This window comes from Gracilinanus agilis, chromosome 2 (genome assembly GCF_016433145.1).
Source record: "Gracilinanus agilis isolate LMUSP501 chromosome 2, AgileGrace, whole genome shotgun sequence".
Lineage (NCBI taxonomy): Eukaryota > Metazoa > Chordata > Mammalia > Didelphimorphia > Didelphidae > Gracilinanus > Gracilinanus agilis.
The window spans coordinates 34,597,927-34,612,364 of NC_058131.1; the positions used below are offsets into that span (position 1 = coordinate 34,597,927).

At 44.0% G+C, this 14,438-nt stretch overlaps 1 protein-coding gene across 1 annotated transcript in view; it reads right to left on the minus strand.

Annotated features, from left to right (window-relative positions):
• Positions 1-297: 297 nt before the first annotated feature.
• Positions 298-14,438, minus strand: part of CD8B (CD8b molecule) — a 29,124-nt gene continuing 14,983 nt past the window's right edge. The window contains exons 3-7 of the mRNA XM_044659315.1: positions 13,563-13,922; positions 10,386-10,481; positions 6,349-6,438; positions 1,847-1,883; positions 298-381 (exon numbers count right to left, since the gene is read on the minus strand). Coding sequence (XP_044515250.1) covers positions 369-381; positions 1,847-1,883; positions 6,349-6,438; positions 10,386-10,481; positions 13,563-13,922 — 596 coding nt within the window. The 3' untranslated portion in view covers positions 298-368. The remainder of the gene's footprint in view (positions 382-1,846; positions 1,884-6,348; positions 6,439-10,385; positions 10,482-13,562; positions 13,923-14,438) is intronic.

Genomic DNA, 14,438 nt, shown 5'->3' on the forward strand with positions numbered 1-14,438 from the left:
CCAATGAGTTTCAAAGGGCCTGGACCGGAGGGTGTCTGAATCTTTTCATCAGTAACAGGAAATGGTATTTGTGTCATGGGGTAAATTTTTTTTCATGTAATCCGTCATCCTTTGGCCAATTGCAGAGGGTGCTTGAGGTTTTGAGAGAATGCTATGTTATGTTATGTTGACCAACAGCCGTATTTGTCCCATAAATCCAGCTTGCAAGAGCCGCAGGCGATGGCACAAAGTGGGCAGCCCCAATGGCTTAGGAAAATGTCACCAGTTCATTTCTATTCTGATGTCCTCATTTTTCCAATTCTGCTCATGTAAAGTCCAGTGTATTTCTTCAGCAGGCTATTTGGAAAACTTTTTTTTTCTTTTGGTACTCATCTTTGAAGCCTGAAAAAGAAGTCAGAAAAATATTATTTATCTTTTGATGCTGGCAGGCTGAATTTTTGCAACTCTGAGTCAACATAAAGGGGGCAAAGTGGTAGAGTGGTTAGGATGCTGGATGTAGAATAATAAATAAATAATAAATAATAAAAATAAGGTCTAAATCCTGCCTGATAAATTTATTATCTGTGTGGCTGACTGATTTTGCTCATATTTTGAATTTTCTTAGCTATTAACATTTTGTTATTCATAGTAGAATATAAGCTCCTTAATGGCAGGAACTACTTTTGTCTTTCTGTCCTTGGGTAGCCTATTGCCTTGGATAATAAATGCTTGGAAAATTCTTGCATAGTTGAATTGAATTAAATTCACCAATGGCAAGCAAGTCAGTAACATCTAGACCAAAGACCTAGAGAGAAGGGACTTCCAACCTACTCACTCATTTTATAGTTGAGGAAACTGAGGCTGATTGGTCAAGTGACTTGCCCAAGGTTAACAGAAACAGGCTAAAGAAATATCTCTGAGGAGGCAGTGAGGTGGCTCAGTGGACTGAGAGCTAAATCCTGGGTTCAAATGTGACCTTGCACATTTCCTAGCTGTGTGACCCTGGGCAAGTCACTTAACTCCCATTGCCTAGCCCTTATCGTTCTTCTGCTTTGGAACCAATATACAGCATTGATTCTAAAATGGAAGGTAAGTGTTTTTTAAAATATTGGTTATTATTATTAGTAATAATGAGAATTAGCTCTTTCTAAGCACTGAGAAGGCCTAATTTTTATAGGATCATCATAAGGAAGATGGTGGCCAGCTCTCTCATGACATGGTAAAGGAATTTGGTTCACGTGGCAGATGAGAGAGAGTACGATGCTCAGAAGGTCTCGGAGGACACCCTCACTTTGAGAAGCAGGAAGATACACAAGCGATGGAGCAGACAAAGGAGTGGGGAGCAGAGTCATGTTGTCTCATGAAAGGAAAGAAAAAGAAGATGCAGATAATCACGGCTCACAGCTTTGGATTCAGAAGGGACCTGCCAGGGCAGCTGCTCCACAGGTATCTTCTCTGTACGGAGCTGGCTCTGCGTCATCTCCCTAATTAGACTGTGAACTCCCCGAAGGCAATGACTACGGTCCCCAAGGGGCATGGGAGTATTTTAATGCTGTAAAAAGGAACTTCAATGAACACTAATTTTTCAGAATGAACACAGAAGTCTCCAGGAATCTGTTCATTTCTCTCCTGTAACAGCGTTTTAGCCGAATGTCTACACTAGTTAAGAGCTGCATTTAAGGGCCTAGAAGCTCCCTCCCCTGCTTTGAGACAAACACTAGTGTTCTCTGGGCTGGGAATGACAGAAAGGCTGCAGTTTCACAAGGATGGGGCAGTTGCTAAGAGTTCTGGAAACCCAGAATGTCAAAGCCACTCCCGGAATTTTTGCTAGGCATTAGCAGTCCTTTGGGGGGTTCAGAATACTTACTGTTTCACAAAGTGATGGCGGGCCACATGCCATAAGTCTGTGGGAAGAGAGTGAGAGGAATGAGAGTTAACGTCATCCGTTAGACCCTCACATCCACTAATCAAGTAACAAGACTTTCCTGAGCTCTTCCCCAAATTCCCCTCGATGCTCTGGTTGGCTATTGGGATTCTCATGGATGTCCTCGTCATCCCTGGCCTCAGGAGCTTATGAGAGACCAGACCAAGGAAAACCACAAGAAAGGAATAAAAGAGAATAAGATGAAAAACTGCCCTAGAGAAAACTGCACAAAATTGGAGCATTGGACTGAGTTCCGGGCATCATTAAGGAGGACACTGATATGGAAAGTGTCCAGAGGAGGGCAATGAGGATGGTAAAGGGCCTTGAGTCCACGGGAGATGAAGGCTGCTTGAATAAATTAGAGATATTTAGGCTGGAGAAGAAGAGATCAGGAGAGATAGGATAACTGTCTTTGTATATTTTAAGGGCTGCCATATGCAAGGGCAGTAAGTCAGTCAACCAGCACTCATCCAGCATTTGCTGTGTGTCAAGCACTGTGATCAGTTAGGAAGTTATTGTCATAATCCAGTAAGAGGCGAAAAGAGCCTGAAGTAGAGGGGGAGCGAGGGGAGTGCAGAGAAGGGGACAGAGGAGAGACATTCTGAAGGGAGAAGTTATAAGACTTGGTAACGGATTGGACATAAGGAGTGAGTATAGATGAGGAGCTGAGGATGACACCACGGTGGTGAACCTGAGTAATTGGGAAGATGGTAATTCCATTCATAGGAATAGGGAAGAGCTTGAGACGAGTTCTGTTTTGGGACACGGTGAGTTAGATGGCATCTAGTTTGGGATCTCCACAAGGCAGTTGGTGATGCAGGATGCTAGCTTTCAGGAGATGAGGGCTGGATAGAGAGATCTGGAAATCAGCTGCTTGAGATGATCAGTGAACCTATGAGAACTGAACAGATCAAAGGAGAGAGGAGAGAGGGAGAAGAGAAGAGGGCAGAGCCGGGACACACTCCCACGATTGTCCTGCTGGTGTGACAAGAAGGAAGAACCTGCAAATAAGACTGAGAAGTTATGATAAAGGAATGAGGAAGATAACGAGGAGAAAAGTGTCCCCCAAACAGAGAGAATCCAGGAGGAAACGGTGATTGACCATGTTAATTGCAGCAGAGAATTCAAGGATAAGAAAAGGCCATTCGATTTGGCAATTAAGAGATCCCTGGAGGTGACACATGGAAAACCCAGTGGAATTGCTTGTTGGCTATGGGAGAGGGTGGGAGGAAGGGAGGGAAAGAACATGAATCATGTAACCATGGAAGAATATTCTTTTTTTTTATGTGTAAAGTTAAGCATTTATTTTTTTAAATATTTTGTTTTTTAGAAAAATTTTCCATGGTTACATGATTCATGTTTTTAACTTTCCCCTTTACCCCCCCCCCCCATAGCCAGCACGCATTTCCACTGGTTTTAACATGTGTCATCGATCAAGACCTATTTCCAAATTGTTGCATTGGTGTAGTAGTTTCGAGTCTACATCCCCAATCATGTCCGCCTCAACCCATGTGTTCAAGCAGTTGTTCTTCTTCTGTGTTTCCTCTCCTGCAGTTCTTCCTCTGAATGTGGGTAGTTTTCTTTACCATAAATCCCTCAGAATTGTCCTGGGTCATTGCATTGCTGCTGGTACAGAAAGTCCATTACATTCGGTTTTACTATAGTATCAGTCTCTGCGTACATTGTTCTCCTGGTTCTGCTCCTTTCATTCTGCATAAATTCCTGGAGGTCATTCCAGTTTACATGGAATCCCTCCAGTTTATTATTCTTTTGAGCACAATAGTACATGGAAGAATATTCTAAATGAATTAATTAAATAAATAAACTTTTAAAAAAAAAGAGAGATCATTGGAGGGGCAGGCAGGTGGCTCAAGGGATAGAGAGCTAGACTTGGGCATCCCAGGTCCTGGGTTCAAATCTGACCTCATATATTTCCTAACTGTATGATCTTGGCCAAGTTACTTAACTCCTACTGCCTAGCCCTTACCGATCTTCTGCCTTGGAGCTAACACTCAATAATGGGTTCTAAGATAGAAGTAAGGGTTTAAAAAAGAGAAGTCACTGGAAACCTAGGAGAGAGAAATTTCACTTGAATGATGAGCCTGGAAACCAGACTGAGTAGGGTTTAAAAGAGGGTGAGAGAAATGGAGGCACACAGTATAGACTGTCTTCTCAAGTTTAGCCATGAAGGATAGCTAGTTTGGATAGATGAATCAAATAAGAATTCTTTGAAGATGGGCCACGGGCATGTTGTAGGTAGTTGGGAAGCAGTCAGATAGAGAAAGATCAAAGAAGAAAACGTACAGAGTATAATGGGGACAATCTGTTGGAGAAGATGGGAAGGGATGCGATCAAAAGTGTGTATATAGGAGTCTGTCTTGACTTGTGTCTTCATCTGAGATTGCCATGAAGGAGAAGACAGTGGAAGAAGTTGCATGAGTGAAAGGAGATGAGGAAGAAGGGAGAAGGGAGAGTTATGGTCAAATAGTTTTAATTTGGGGGTGGGGGTGGGGGTCAAATATGAGGCAAGGTCCACATCTCAAAGAGTGAGGGAAGGGGAGCCCAGAGAGATCTGAAAGTAGATGAAGGTTTGAAATGGTTGCTGTCGAGATTAGGACAAGTCCGTCAGGGAAAAATAGAATGTTTCCACTGTGACTGGGAGGGCACAATTGAGATGAATTAAGATGAATTTTTAAAGGCCCCATCATCATCATCATCATCATGGTCATATGATGTCCCCCCAGCTCTATTCAGTAGCATGTGAATAGGAATGAAGATGGTGGAACTAAACCAGGGTCAGAGTTTGGTAATTTGTGATAGACAACGGGACAAGGAATCCAAAAGGAGAGGAGAGGGTAGAGTCAAGACAGGGAAGGGAGGACAGTAGTCAGCATGGGGGTAATAACCTGGAAAGAACTGAGGGAGGGAGGGGGGACTCAAGTCACAGGGAGGATGAAGATTAGGGGCGTGGATGCACAGTCCTGGGAAGGATGAGAAGATAGGAGATTAGGACCAGGAAGGAGAATTTCAGCGTTCAGGACCATGTAAGTGGTTGAGTTTTCTATACCTTGTGGGTAATAGAAAACTCAAGAGCATAACCATCTTAGTGTGGAGGTGACTTGTGGTGGGGAACAGAGGAAATGGGGAACTAGGACGTAAAGGCATTTGAAGAAGCTTCAGTGTGCGTGCGAAGTCCCCAAGGATGAGGACAACAAGTGGGAAGGCAAGAAAGAAGCGAGCCAGGCACTGAACTCAGAAGAAAGGAGCATGTGCTAAGGCCGCCATGGGTAATAGCCATTAAGACCTGGATTAACGGATATAATGCCAGCAGTGATCTCAAGGAAGGAGAGGCTGCTTCGCCAGTGTGGTATAGGGAGAGATGGAAGTGGCGCTGGGAACCAATGGATATTCATCCTTCCGTACCATGATCACTGAATCTGGTGGTATGAAAGAAGGTGTAGAAAAGGAATCTGGGGAAGCAATGTTGGGAGGAAGGATAGCCTACCTCAGTGAAAGATGGAAGATGGAAGGAATAAGAGTGGAAGAGATTTAAGATGGATGGAAGTTTCAAGAGGGTTAGGTTTATTCTGTTTGGACCCAGAGAACAGAACCAGAGTCAAGGTGTGGAAGGGACAGAGGCAAATTTAGGCTTAATCAGGTCAGGGAAAAAAAAAAACCAAACCACCAACCAACTTCCTAACAATTCAAGCTATGCAAAGTGGATTGTCTTCAGAGAAAAAAGTGGGCTGCTTTGGAAGACATAGGGTTCTCCATCAATGGAGGTCTTCAAGTGGAGGCTAAATGATTACTTGACAGGAAAGTCATAGAGGGGATTCTTGTGGGTCGCACTGGATGACTCCTGAGGCTCCTTCTAACTCTGAAATTCTGCAATTCTGTGAAGACCCACTGGTCATGGGGAAAAAAGTCAAGGATATATTGTCATTGGATCAAAAATTTAGATCTAGAAAAGATCATTTTACAGTTGAGGAAACTGAGGTCCAGGAAAGTTAAGTGATTTGGTGAAAGCCACACAGGCCTTGGCAGAGTCAGGGTTTGGAGCAAGACTTTTGGACTCTAAATCCATGGTACCATGCTGTCTCTCATTTCCACTTGTCCTTAACATCACCCTAACCCCATCTCCTTCTTATCATTCTGTCTCATTGCTGTTGCTCCCTTTCCTAGCCTTGAGGAGTAACATGGGTCCCATTGGATTCTAGACCTCATCAGGGCAGGTTTCTCATTGGTCGTTCTTGGTCCTACTCAGTTCTAATTCATTTGATCCTCCAAACATTTAGTGAGTGCTATGTGCAAGGTAGGGAGCTCCCTTCAAACAAATGACCCTCAAGATGCAACCCAACATTACCCGCCCCCCTGGCTCAACAGTGGATGGAGGAAGATGGTGACCTCTTGAGCTTTTGTTCCATTTGTGAGGATGAACCACTTACAGTTTATTCGGAGGATCACAATTAGGGAGATCAGCAAAATCAGGATACATCCCACCAGCAGGCTGAGGGGCAGGACACTGCAGGAAGGACCTGTGGCACACACCAAAAATGAACTTTAAAAAAAGGGACCAACTGAACTTGTTTTACAAAGGTATTGCATACAACTTGAAAAGTAACTGTGTTAACATACATGGCATTTGTCGGCTTTTGATTTTGTCCTCTACGGTATTGTATCCTTCTCTTCTAAGATTCACATATACTTGCAGTTAGACTGGGCAGCCATTGGACAAAGCAAGCCCAGAAGACACAGTCCTGGAGTTGCCACTCTTGAGGAAAGGATCAGGACTAATCTTTGGGACAGCGGAAAGAGGGTCAGGGAGAAGTGGGCTCCGAGACCTCTCAGAGGCTCACAATCTCACTGCGGCTGTTTCCTCATCGGTAAAATGAGAGGGTTGGTCTCAATGGTCTCTGAGGTCCCTTCTACCTCTAAACACATCATCCTATGACTAGCAGATGGAAATGACAAGGAGGAAGATTCAGATACAATTGGACAACTGAACAACAATGAAAAAATATTTCAGGGGGCAGCTGGGTAGCTCAGTGGAGTGAGAGTCAGGCCTAGAGACAGGAGATCCTAGGTTCAAACCCGGCCTCAGCCACTTCCCAGCTGTGTGACCCTGGGCAAGTCACTTGACCCCCATTGCCCACCCTTACCAATCTTCCACCTATGAGACAATACACCGAAGTACAAGGGTTAAAAAAAAAAATTTCAGTTTAGAAGAAGGAATTGAATTGAAGCAAATGAATTGAATTCTAAGGAGCTGTGGACCTCGTTATCTACCACAATAAAGATCCCTCGTCAATCACGACTTTCCCACCCACCCTTCAAGTGAGCCCTCTTATATGTGTGAGTTCCATGAGTTTCTTCACTGGACTTCCAGAGCTCCATCACTGTCTTGAGTCCAGATAATCAATCTGTAGCATTTATAGATTTCTGAGACAGAAATGCTCACAATGAAGATTTAATGACTGACTCTGGTTTGCGTAGGCTCCAGTGCACTCATACCAAGATCCTTAAGAGAGGGATTCTTCATCTTTTTTTGTGTCTTCAGACCCTTTGGCAGTCTTTTGAAAGGCTATGGATGCCTTCCTCAGAATAATGTTTTTAAATACATAAAATAAAGTATATGGGCTTACAAAGGAAACTATGTCGAAATACAATTTTCAAAATACGAAATAAGCAAGATAATTGATGTGAGGTTATGAGCTCCTGCTTCAATAGATGATCTTTACAGATTTTTCATGTGTTCCCCCCCACCCCCCAAATCATCTTCTGGTGGCCAATCTTCTGGGAATGAATTCTCCATTTCACAGATGAGAAAACTCAGAATTGGAGAGATTAAGTAGCTTCCTAAAAACCAGGAGTCTAGTGTTCATTCTATTTCTCTCTCTGCCTCTGTCTCTCTGTCTCTCTCACTCACTCTCTGTCTCTGTCTCTCTGTCTCTCTCTCTATCTCTTTGTCTATTTCTCTGTCTCTCTGTCCCTCTCTGTCTCTTTGTCTTGTTCTCTCTGTCTCTGACTCTCTGTCTCTCTTGCTCTCTCGTTGTCTCTCTGTTTCTCTCTCATTCTCTCTCTGTCTCTTTGCTCTGTCTCTGTCTCTTTCTCTGTCCCTCTCTGTCTCTTTGTCTTGCTCTCTCTCTCTCTCTCTCTCTCTCTCTCTCTCTCTCTCTCTCTCTCTCTGTTTCTCTTGCTCTCTCTCGTTCTGTCTCTATCTCTCTCTGTTTCTTTGTCTCTGTCTCTATCTCTCTCTGTTTCTTTGTCTCTGTCTCTCTCTGTCTCTTTCTCTGTCTCTTTGTCTTGCTCTCTCTCTCTCTTGCTGTCTCTGTTTCTCTTGCTCTCTCTCGTTCTCTCTCTGTCTCTCTCTGTCTCTTTCTGTCTCTCTCTGTCTCCTTGTCTATGTCTCTCTCTGTCTCTTTCTCTGTCTCGTTGTCTGGCTCTCTCTGTCTCTGTCTCTCTGTTTCTCTTGGACTCTCTCGTTCTCTCTCTGTCTCTCTCTGTGTGTCTCTCTCTGTCTCTGTCTCTCTGTGTCTCTCGCTACCTCTTCTAATCTACATATTGTCCTAGACTGCTTTTCGTAACATGTTTCAAAATCCATCAAAAGAGCCTGAGAATGTTATTAAGTCTATATGGTTTCTTCACAAAGACAAGATGACTTGGGAGGGGAGCAGTAAGGAAAGAAATGCAGGCAAAAAACTACTTGTAACATGCTGGTCTCCCAGATGGCAAATCCAAGAGAATCTAGCGGCTAGGTTAAATAGCAGCTCGGCACAGAGCAGTGCTCCAGGTGCTGAGGGAGATGTGAATGTTAGATAAGAACCATCTCTGTCTGAAATAGTTGTCCCCAAGACTAAAGCTCAGTGTTTGCAGGTGTTCAGCATGGCTACCAGCCATTTCAACCATCAACCACAAACGGAAGCCAGTCAATAAGTAGCATGGTCCCTGAATAGAAATATCTCCCTTTGGATCACCCCTGGAAAGGTCTGTAAAAAAGAGTATTCTCCAATACTCTGATTTTACAGGTGAGGAAACTGAGCCCAGAGAAGTTAAATGACTTGCTTTAAGGTTACAAAGGTAATAAATGACAGAATTTTGGTTTTGGCTATAATGTTTTCCCTATTTTACACAGGACCGCTTTTCCTTGATAGGGGACACAGTCGTAGGTTGAGATGAGGCGGGGAAAATTTTCTCTAACAATCCTTTCCATTCTGCAAAGACTTAAGGGTAACCCTTGAAGCTGAAGCCAGTATCCTTCCCCTCTAAGACATCAGCCCAATGAGTTGACATGGCTTGAAGGGACCAACAAGATGTGAGGCACTAGCAAGACAGCTAGAGGACACCAATGAGAATATGCTGCCATCCCTTCATATGGAATCATGTTGCTACCACATCTGGCCACATCTCTGAGCACTGTCTGGGTCATCGTCTCAATGCATCTCAAGGAAAAGGAGGTATAGTGTTTCTCACTACTACCTACAGCAGATAAACTGAATTATAAAGGACTTGGAATCATAGATAGCAATTAAAATTTGTATTTCATTTCATAAGTTAATAAATTAAAATTTGTTCTTAAAAATAGCATATTCAAGCTTTTAATCTCTTAGAGGGCCCAATCAGAACACCCCACAAACCGAAAGGTTTGAATAGAGACAGTTTTCCTGGTGGTGAAGCCTCCCAGAGCTGTGAGTGATACTGATGGATGCCTCCTCTCTTCTGTATGGCTAAGAATGATTTCAGTTCCAAAGAACATTCATTAAGGGCTTGGATGTGACTGCAGTAAGAGCCTACCATATTTAGATTCTCATTATAAGCACTGGGAGTAACATGTTAAATAAAACATGTTCTTATCTGCTTAAGTCTCCCACTCTAGTTAGGAAGTAAAATATATACAGAGATGTCTAGGTGACCCTCACTTTAATAAACTCTCAACACAGATATCTGGCTTTGATTTATTATTTTTTTAAAGAAAAAAATCAAAGGAGGCAGCTAGGTGGCTCAGTGGATAAAGCACTAGGACTGAAGATTGGGTTCAAATCTGATTTTAGACACCAACTAGCTATGCAATCCTAGGCAAGTCACTTAACCCCAATTGCCTACTCCTTCCCACTTCTCTGCCTTGGAACCAATACTCAGTATCAATTCCAAGACAGAAAGTAAAGGTTTAAAAAGTATGGAGATAAGAATAGCTGGATAATATAGGGAAGTGTGCATACCATTAGAGACCTATACTCCAACTTGTTGTTTAGAAAATTTGAACTGGTTGAGAAAAAAAAAAGCATTTAAATGGGGTGAATTCAAGAGGATGTTACGTTATTTCTAGAAGATGGTGGTCTAGAAAGTCCAAAATAGTAGTACTAAAAAAATAATGTATTTGTGTTTATGTAATAGGTCATGCAACTCATGATCCTTTTTGGGAGCTCTTACTAAAACCAAGCAGAAACATTGCTGAGGGTTCAGAGGGATGGGAAGGAGACCTTACCATCTTGTTGAGTGACATCTGGGAGTTTTTTGGGGCACATTTTCCTCTTTGGGGTGGTCTTTTTGGTGGGTGTAGGCATTGTAGGCAAGACATCAACTGCAACAAAGAGAGACAACATTTTATTGCTAGAGAACTTGAGGCTCTTATGCATTCCAATTCTTGCTGCACTGAACTATTTTCCATATATTGTATTGTATCTCCCCACCTTTGCAGAAGTTATTGCCCATTCCTGGTATGCTCCTTCTCATCCCATTTCTTAGGATCCCTTGTTTTCTTCAAGGCTAAACTCAAAAGCCGCTTTCTCCATGAAGCCTTCCCTGATTTGTCCATTTTTTAGTGCCTTCTCCCCACTTCCAAATTAATTTGAATTTACTTTGTATAGACTTTGCATTTATTTATATGTGTGTTTTCTCTCTTGATACAATGTAAGCTGTAACATTTATATAGCAATTTAAGATTTGTGAAGAGGGCTGTCTACGTGGTTCTGGGGAAAGAGATGGAAAGTCCTGCCCTAGAAATGGGAAGTCCTGGGTTCAAATCTTGACTCCAGACACTTCTTAGCTGTGTGATTGATCCTGGGCAAGTCCCTTAGTCCCTATTGCCTATCCCTTATTGCTCTTCTGCTTTGGAACAGATACTTAGAAGGTAAAACTTTTTAAAAGATTTGCAAAGAGCTTTACAGAGCTGTAAAAATGCAAGTTTTTGTTCGTCAGCATCAATGCGTTTATTTGGGGGACAAGGAAGGAGAATCAGGGTCTCTGCCCCACTTCAGCCAGGTAGTTAGGCAGTAAATGGGACTGTGGAGGGAAGATGACTGTTGCCAGCAGATATTACTGGGGACCCGAGTCTCCTAAACTGGCATATACCCTCCCATAACTTTCTCCCCAAACCTAGCCATTACCAAAGCAGAAGGAGACTGACTCCTGCCCTCCACACAAAGCACTCAAGTTCTACACTTCGTGTCTTCCTGCCCCAACCCCGCTACCACCCCTTCAAGGTTGCCCTCAGAATCAGAAAATGATCAGGATTTGTCACTAGAATGCACCGCCATCCATTAATGAGTCCAGTGCCTTTGGAGGGGTCCAAGCCTTCATCCCTAACACATCATTCCTGCCCCACAAATCCCCCCCAGCTCTATGGACACGTAAATCTCAGAATAAAACTGCCAAAGATTAACATATGATTGCTATGTAATGGGCTAGCATCTCTGTGGCCATAGCCATCTGACTTAGTTTACTTTCTCCTGACTTGCTTATCTCTTTAGGGCAAGTTAAGAGTTCACTGACCTTATTCCCTAGTTCCTGAGCACCCATCTACCTGTGGTTGCATTTCTATGAAACAGCCTAAGCTAAACTAAGGAAGTGAGGGAGAGGAGGAGGAAAAAGAAAGAGAGAGAAAGAGAGGCAGACAGACAGAGACAGAGAGAAAGGAAGAGGGAGGGAGGGAAGAAAAAGGAGGAAGGGAGGGAGGGAGAGAGAGAGAGGGAAAGAAAGACAGAGAGACAGAGACAGAGAGAAAGGAAGAGGGAGGGAGGAAAAAAGGGAGGAAAGGAGGGAGGGAGAGAGAGGGAAAAGCAGATAGACAGAGTCAGAGAGAGAGAGAAAGGGGGGAAGAGGAAGGGAGAGATGAGGAGAGAGAGAAAGGCAGATAGAGACAGAGACAGAGAAAAAAAGAGAGACAGCGAGACAGAGAAAGTGAGACAGACAGAGAAAGAGAGAGTGAGAGAGGCAGACAGAGATAGAGAAGACAGAGACAGACAGACAGCAAGACAGAGAAAGTGAGACAGAGAGAGACAGAGACAGAGATCGAGATAGAGAAAGAAAGTGAGACAGAGAGATAGAGAAAGAGAGTGAGAGAGGCAGAGAGACAGAGAGAAGAGAGACAGAAAGAGACAGAGAGACATTGAGACAGAGAAAGTAAGGGAGAGAGAGAGAGAGAGAGAGAGAGAGAGAGAGAGAGAGAGAGAGAGAGAGAGACAGAGAGAGAGACAGAGAGAGACAGAGTGATACAGAGAAAGAATGAGAGAGAGAAAGAATGAGAGAGAGACACAGAGAGAGACAGAGACAGAGAAAAAAAAGAGACCAAGACAGAGACAGTGAGATAAAGAAAGTGAGATAGAGAGACAGAGATAGAAAAAGAGAGACAGACACAGAAACAGAGACGGAGAAAAAAGAGAGACAGAGAGACAGAGAAAGTGAGACAGAGAGAGACAGAGACAGAGACAGAGAAAGAAAGAGAGACAGAGATAGAGAGACAGAAAGAGATAGCGAGAGACAGAGAACGAAAGAGACAGGCAGAATAGAGAGGGAGGAGGAGGAAAGGGACAGAGGCACTATGGCAGGGGTGTCTACGGCTAAGTCATCTTGTCTTTGTAGTCTCAGCACCTAGCACATGGGAGTCACTTAATAAATGCTAGTTAAAGGGAGACAGCTAGGTGGCTCAGTGGATTGAGAGCCAGACCTAGAGACAAGGGCTCCTGGGTTCAGAGCTAGCTGTGTGACCCTGGACAAGTCACTTAACCCCCATTGCCTAGCCCTTACCATTCTTCTGTTTTGGAACCACAGCACAGCACTGCTTATCTGATGGAAGGTGAGCGCGTCTAAAAATATATGCTTGTCCAATGTATTTGAATCAGATTTTCAGATGCTGACCCTGCCTAGGCTGGAGCTTTTTACAACCTTTATTCCTCTATTCAAGCGGGTTTAAAGGGCCCTGAGCAAAATGCACAGAGCCCCTCCCCCTCCCCCCACGAGCGTCCCTAGAAAGACCTTAGGCAGGAATTGGCGGGGAGGGGGACGCTCCAAAGTCTGAGGGGTGGGTTCTTGATCTCTCTCTGGAAAGGGCTGCAGACGAGAGCTGGCGGCTCACCGCGCTCAGCCCCTTAATTTTACAGACCTGGAAAGAGGTCTGGAGAGATGAAGCCGTTTGTCCCGCGTCACGCAGCTCCCGATTTGAACTCAGAGCCTCTGACTAAACCCCCAAATCTAGCCTTCTGGGTTTGGAAGACTCTGTCTGAGCCTCGAACTTCTTGGAAACACCTCGAAAGAACGGGAAGGGAGAGCCCTCTGGGCGCCCCCCGAAAGCTTTTCCCGAGGCCGACGCTGAGGCGAAAGGCCGCCTCCGTCCCCACGACGTGGCCTGCAGCCCCTCCATCCCTCTGCTCGGCGCCGTCCTTACCCACTTTCACCCGGGTTCCGCTTCCAGACTGCAGCACCGGCCCGGTGACAATCGTGCAGATGTAGGTGCCGCTGTCCGCGGGCTTCGCGCGCTGAAGCACCAGCGTGGATCTGGAGGATTCTCGGAGCGCCGCGACGCGTGTGGCGTTGATGCCCTGCCCGTAGGTGCAGCCGCCCTTGGCGTCCGACTGGAGCAGAAACTCGTAGCGATGCTCGCTGCCGGGTGGGCCGAGCAGGCGAAACCAGTAGATGCCGTAAGTGGTGGTGGATAACTTGATCTCGCAGGAGACACTCGCCCGCTGGTCAGTCTGAACCAGGAGGGTTTCTGGGCTCTGGGAGAGAGCTGGAGCCCCGGAGATACCTGCAGAGCCCGGCAAAGGCGAGGCGGCACATCAGCCTCTCCCGCTCTCCTCCCGGGAGCGCGGCGCTTTCAAAGCTCCGCTTAAAGCCTACCTCCCGCAGGACCTTTTCTCCGGGCCCTCTGCGGCGCCTGCTGTTCCTCTGAAAATCTCTCCCCGTATCCCAGATGGAGCTTTGAATTTTTGAATGTAATATAATGTATAATTATCGATATATTTATAATAATGGATTACTATGTAGAATATAATTGATTATATATAATATATTAAAATATATAATTATAAATAATATAATTAATATATAATATAATCACAATATATAAAAATTATATAATTATATGTAATTATGAATTATACATTATAATAATGTAATGTAATGTAATGTAATATAATAAAATACTATGCTATATTATATATTATATTGTATTATAATACATTAATTACATTAATTATATTATGTTATATTATATTATATTATGTTATATTATGTTATGTTATATTATATTATATTATGTTAT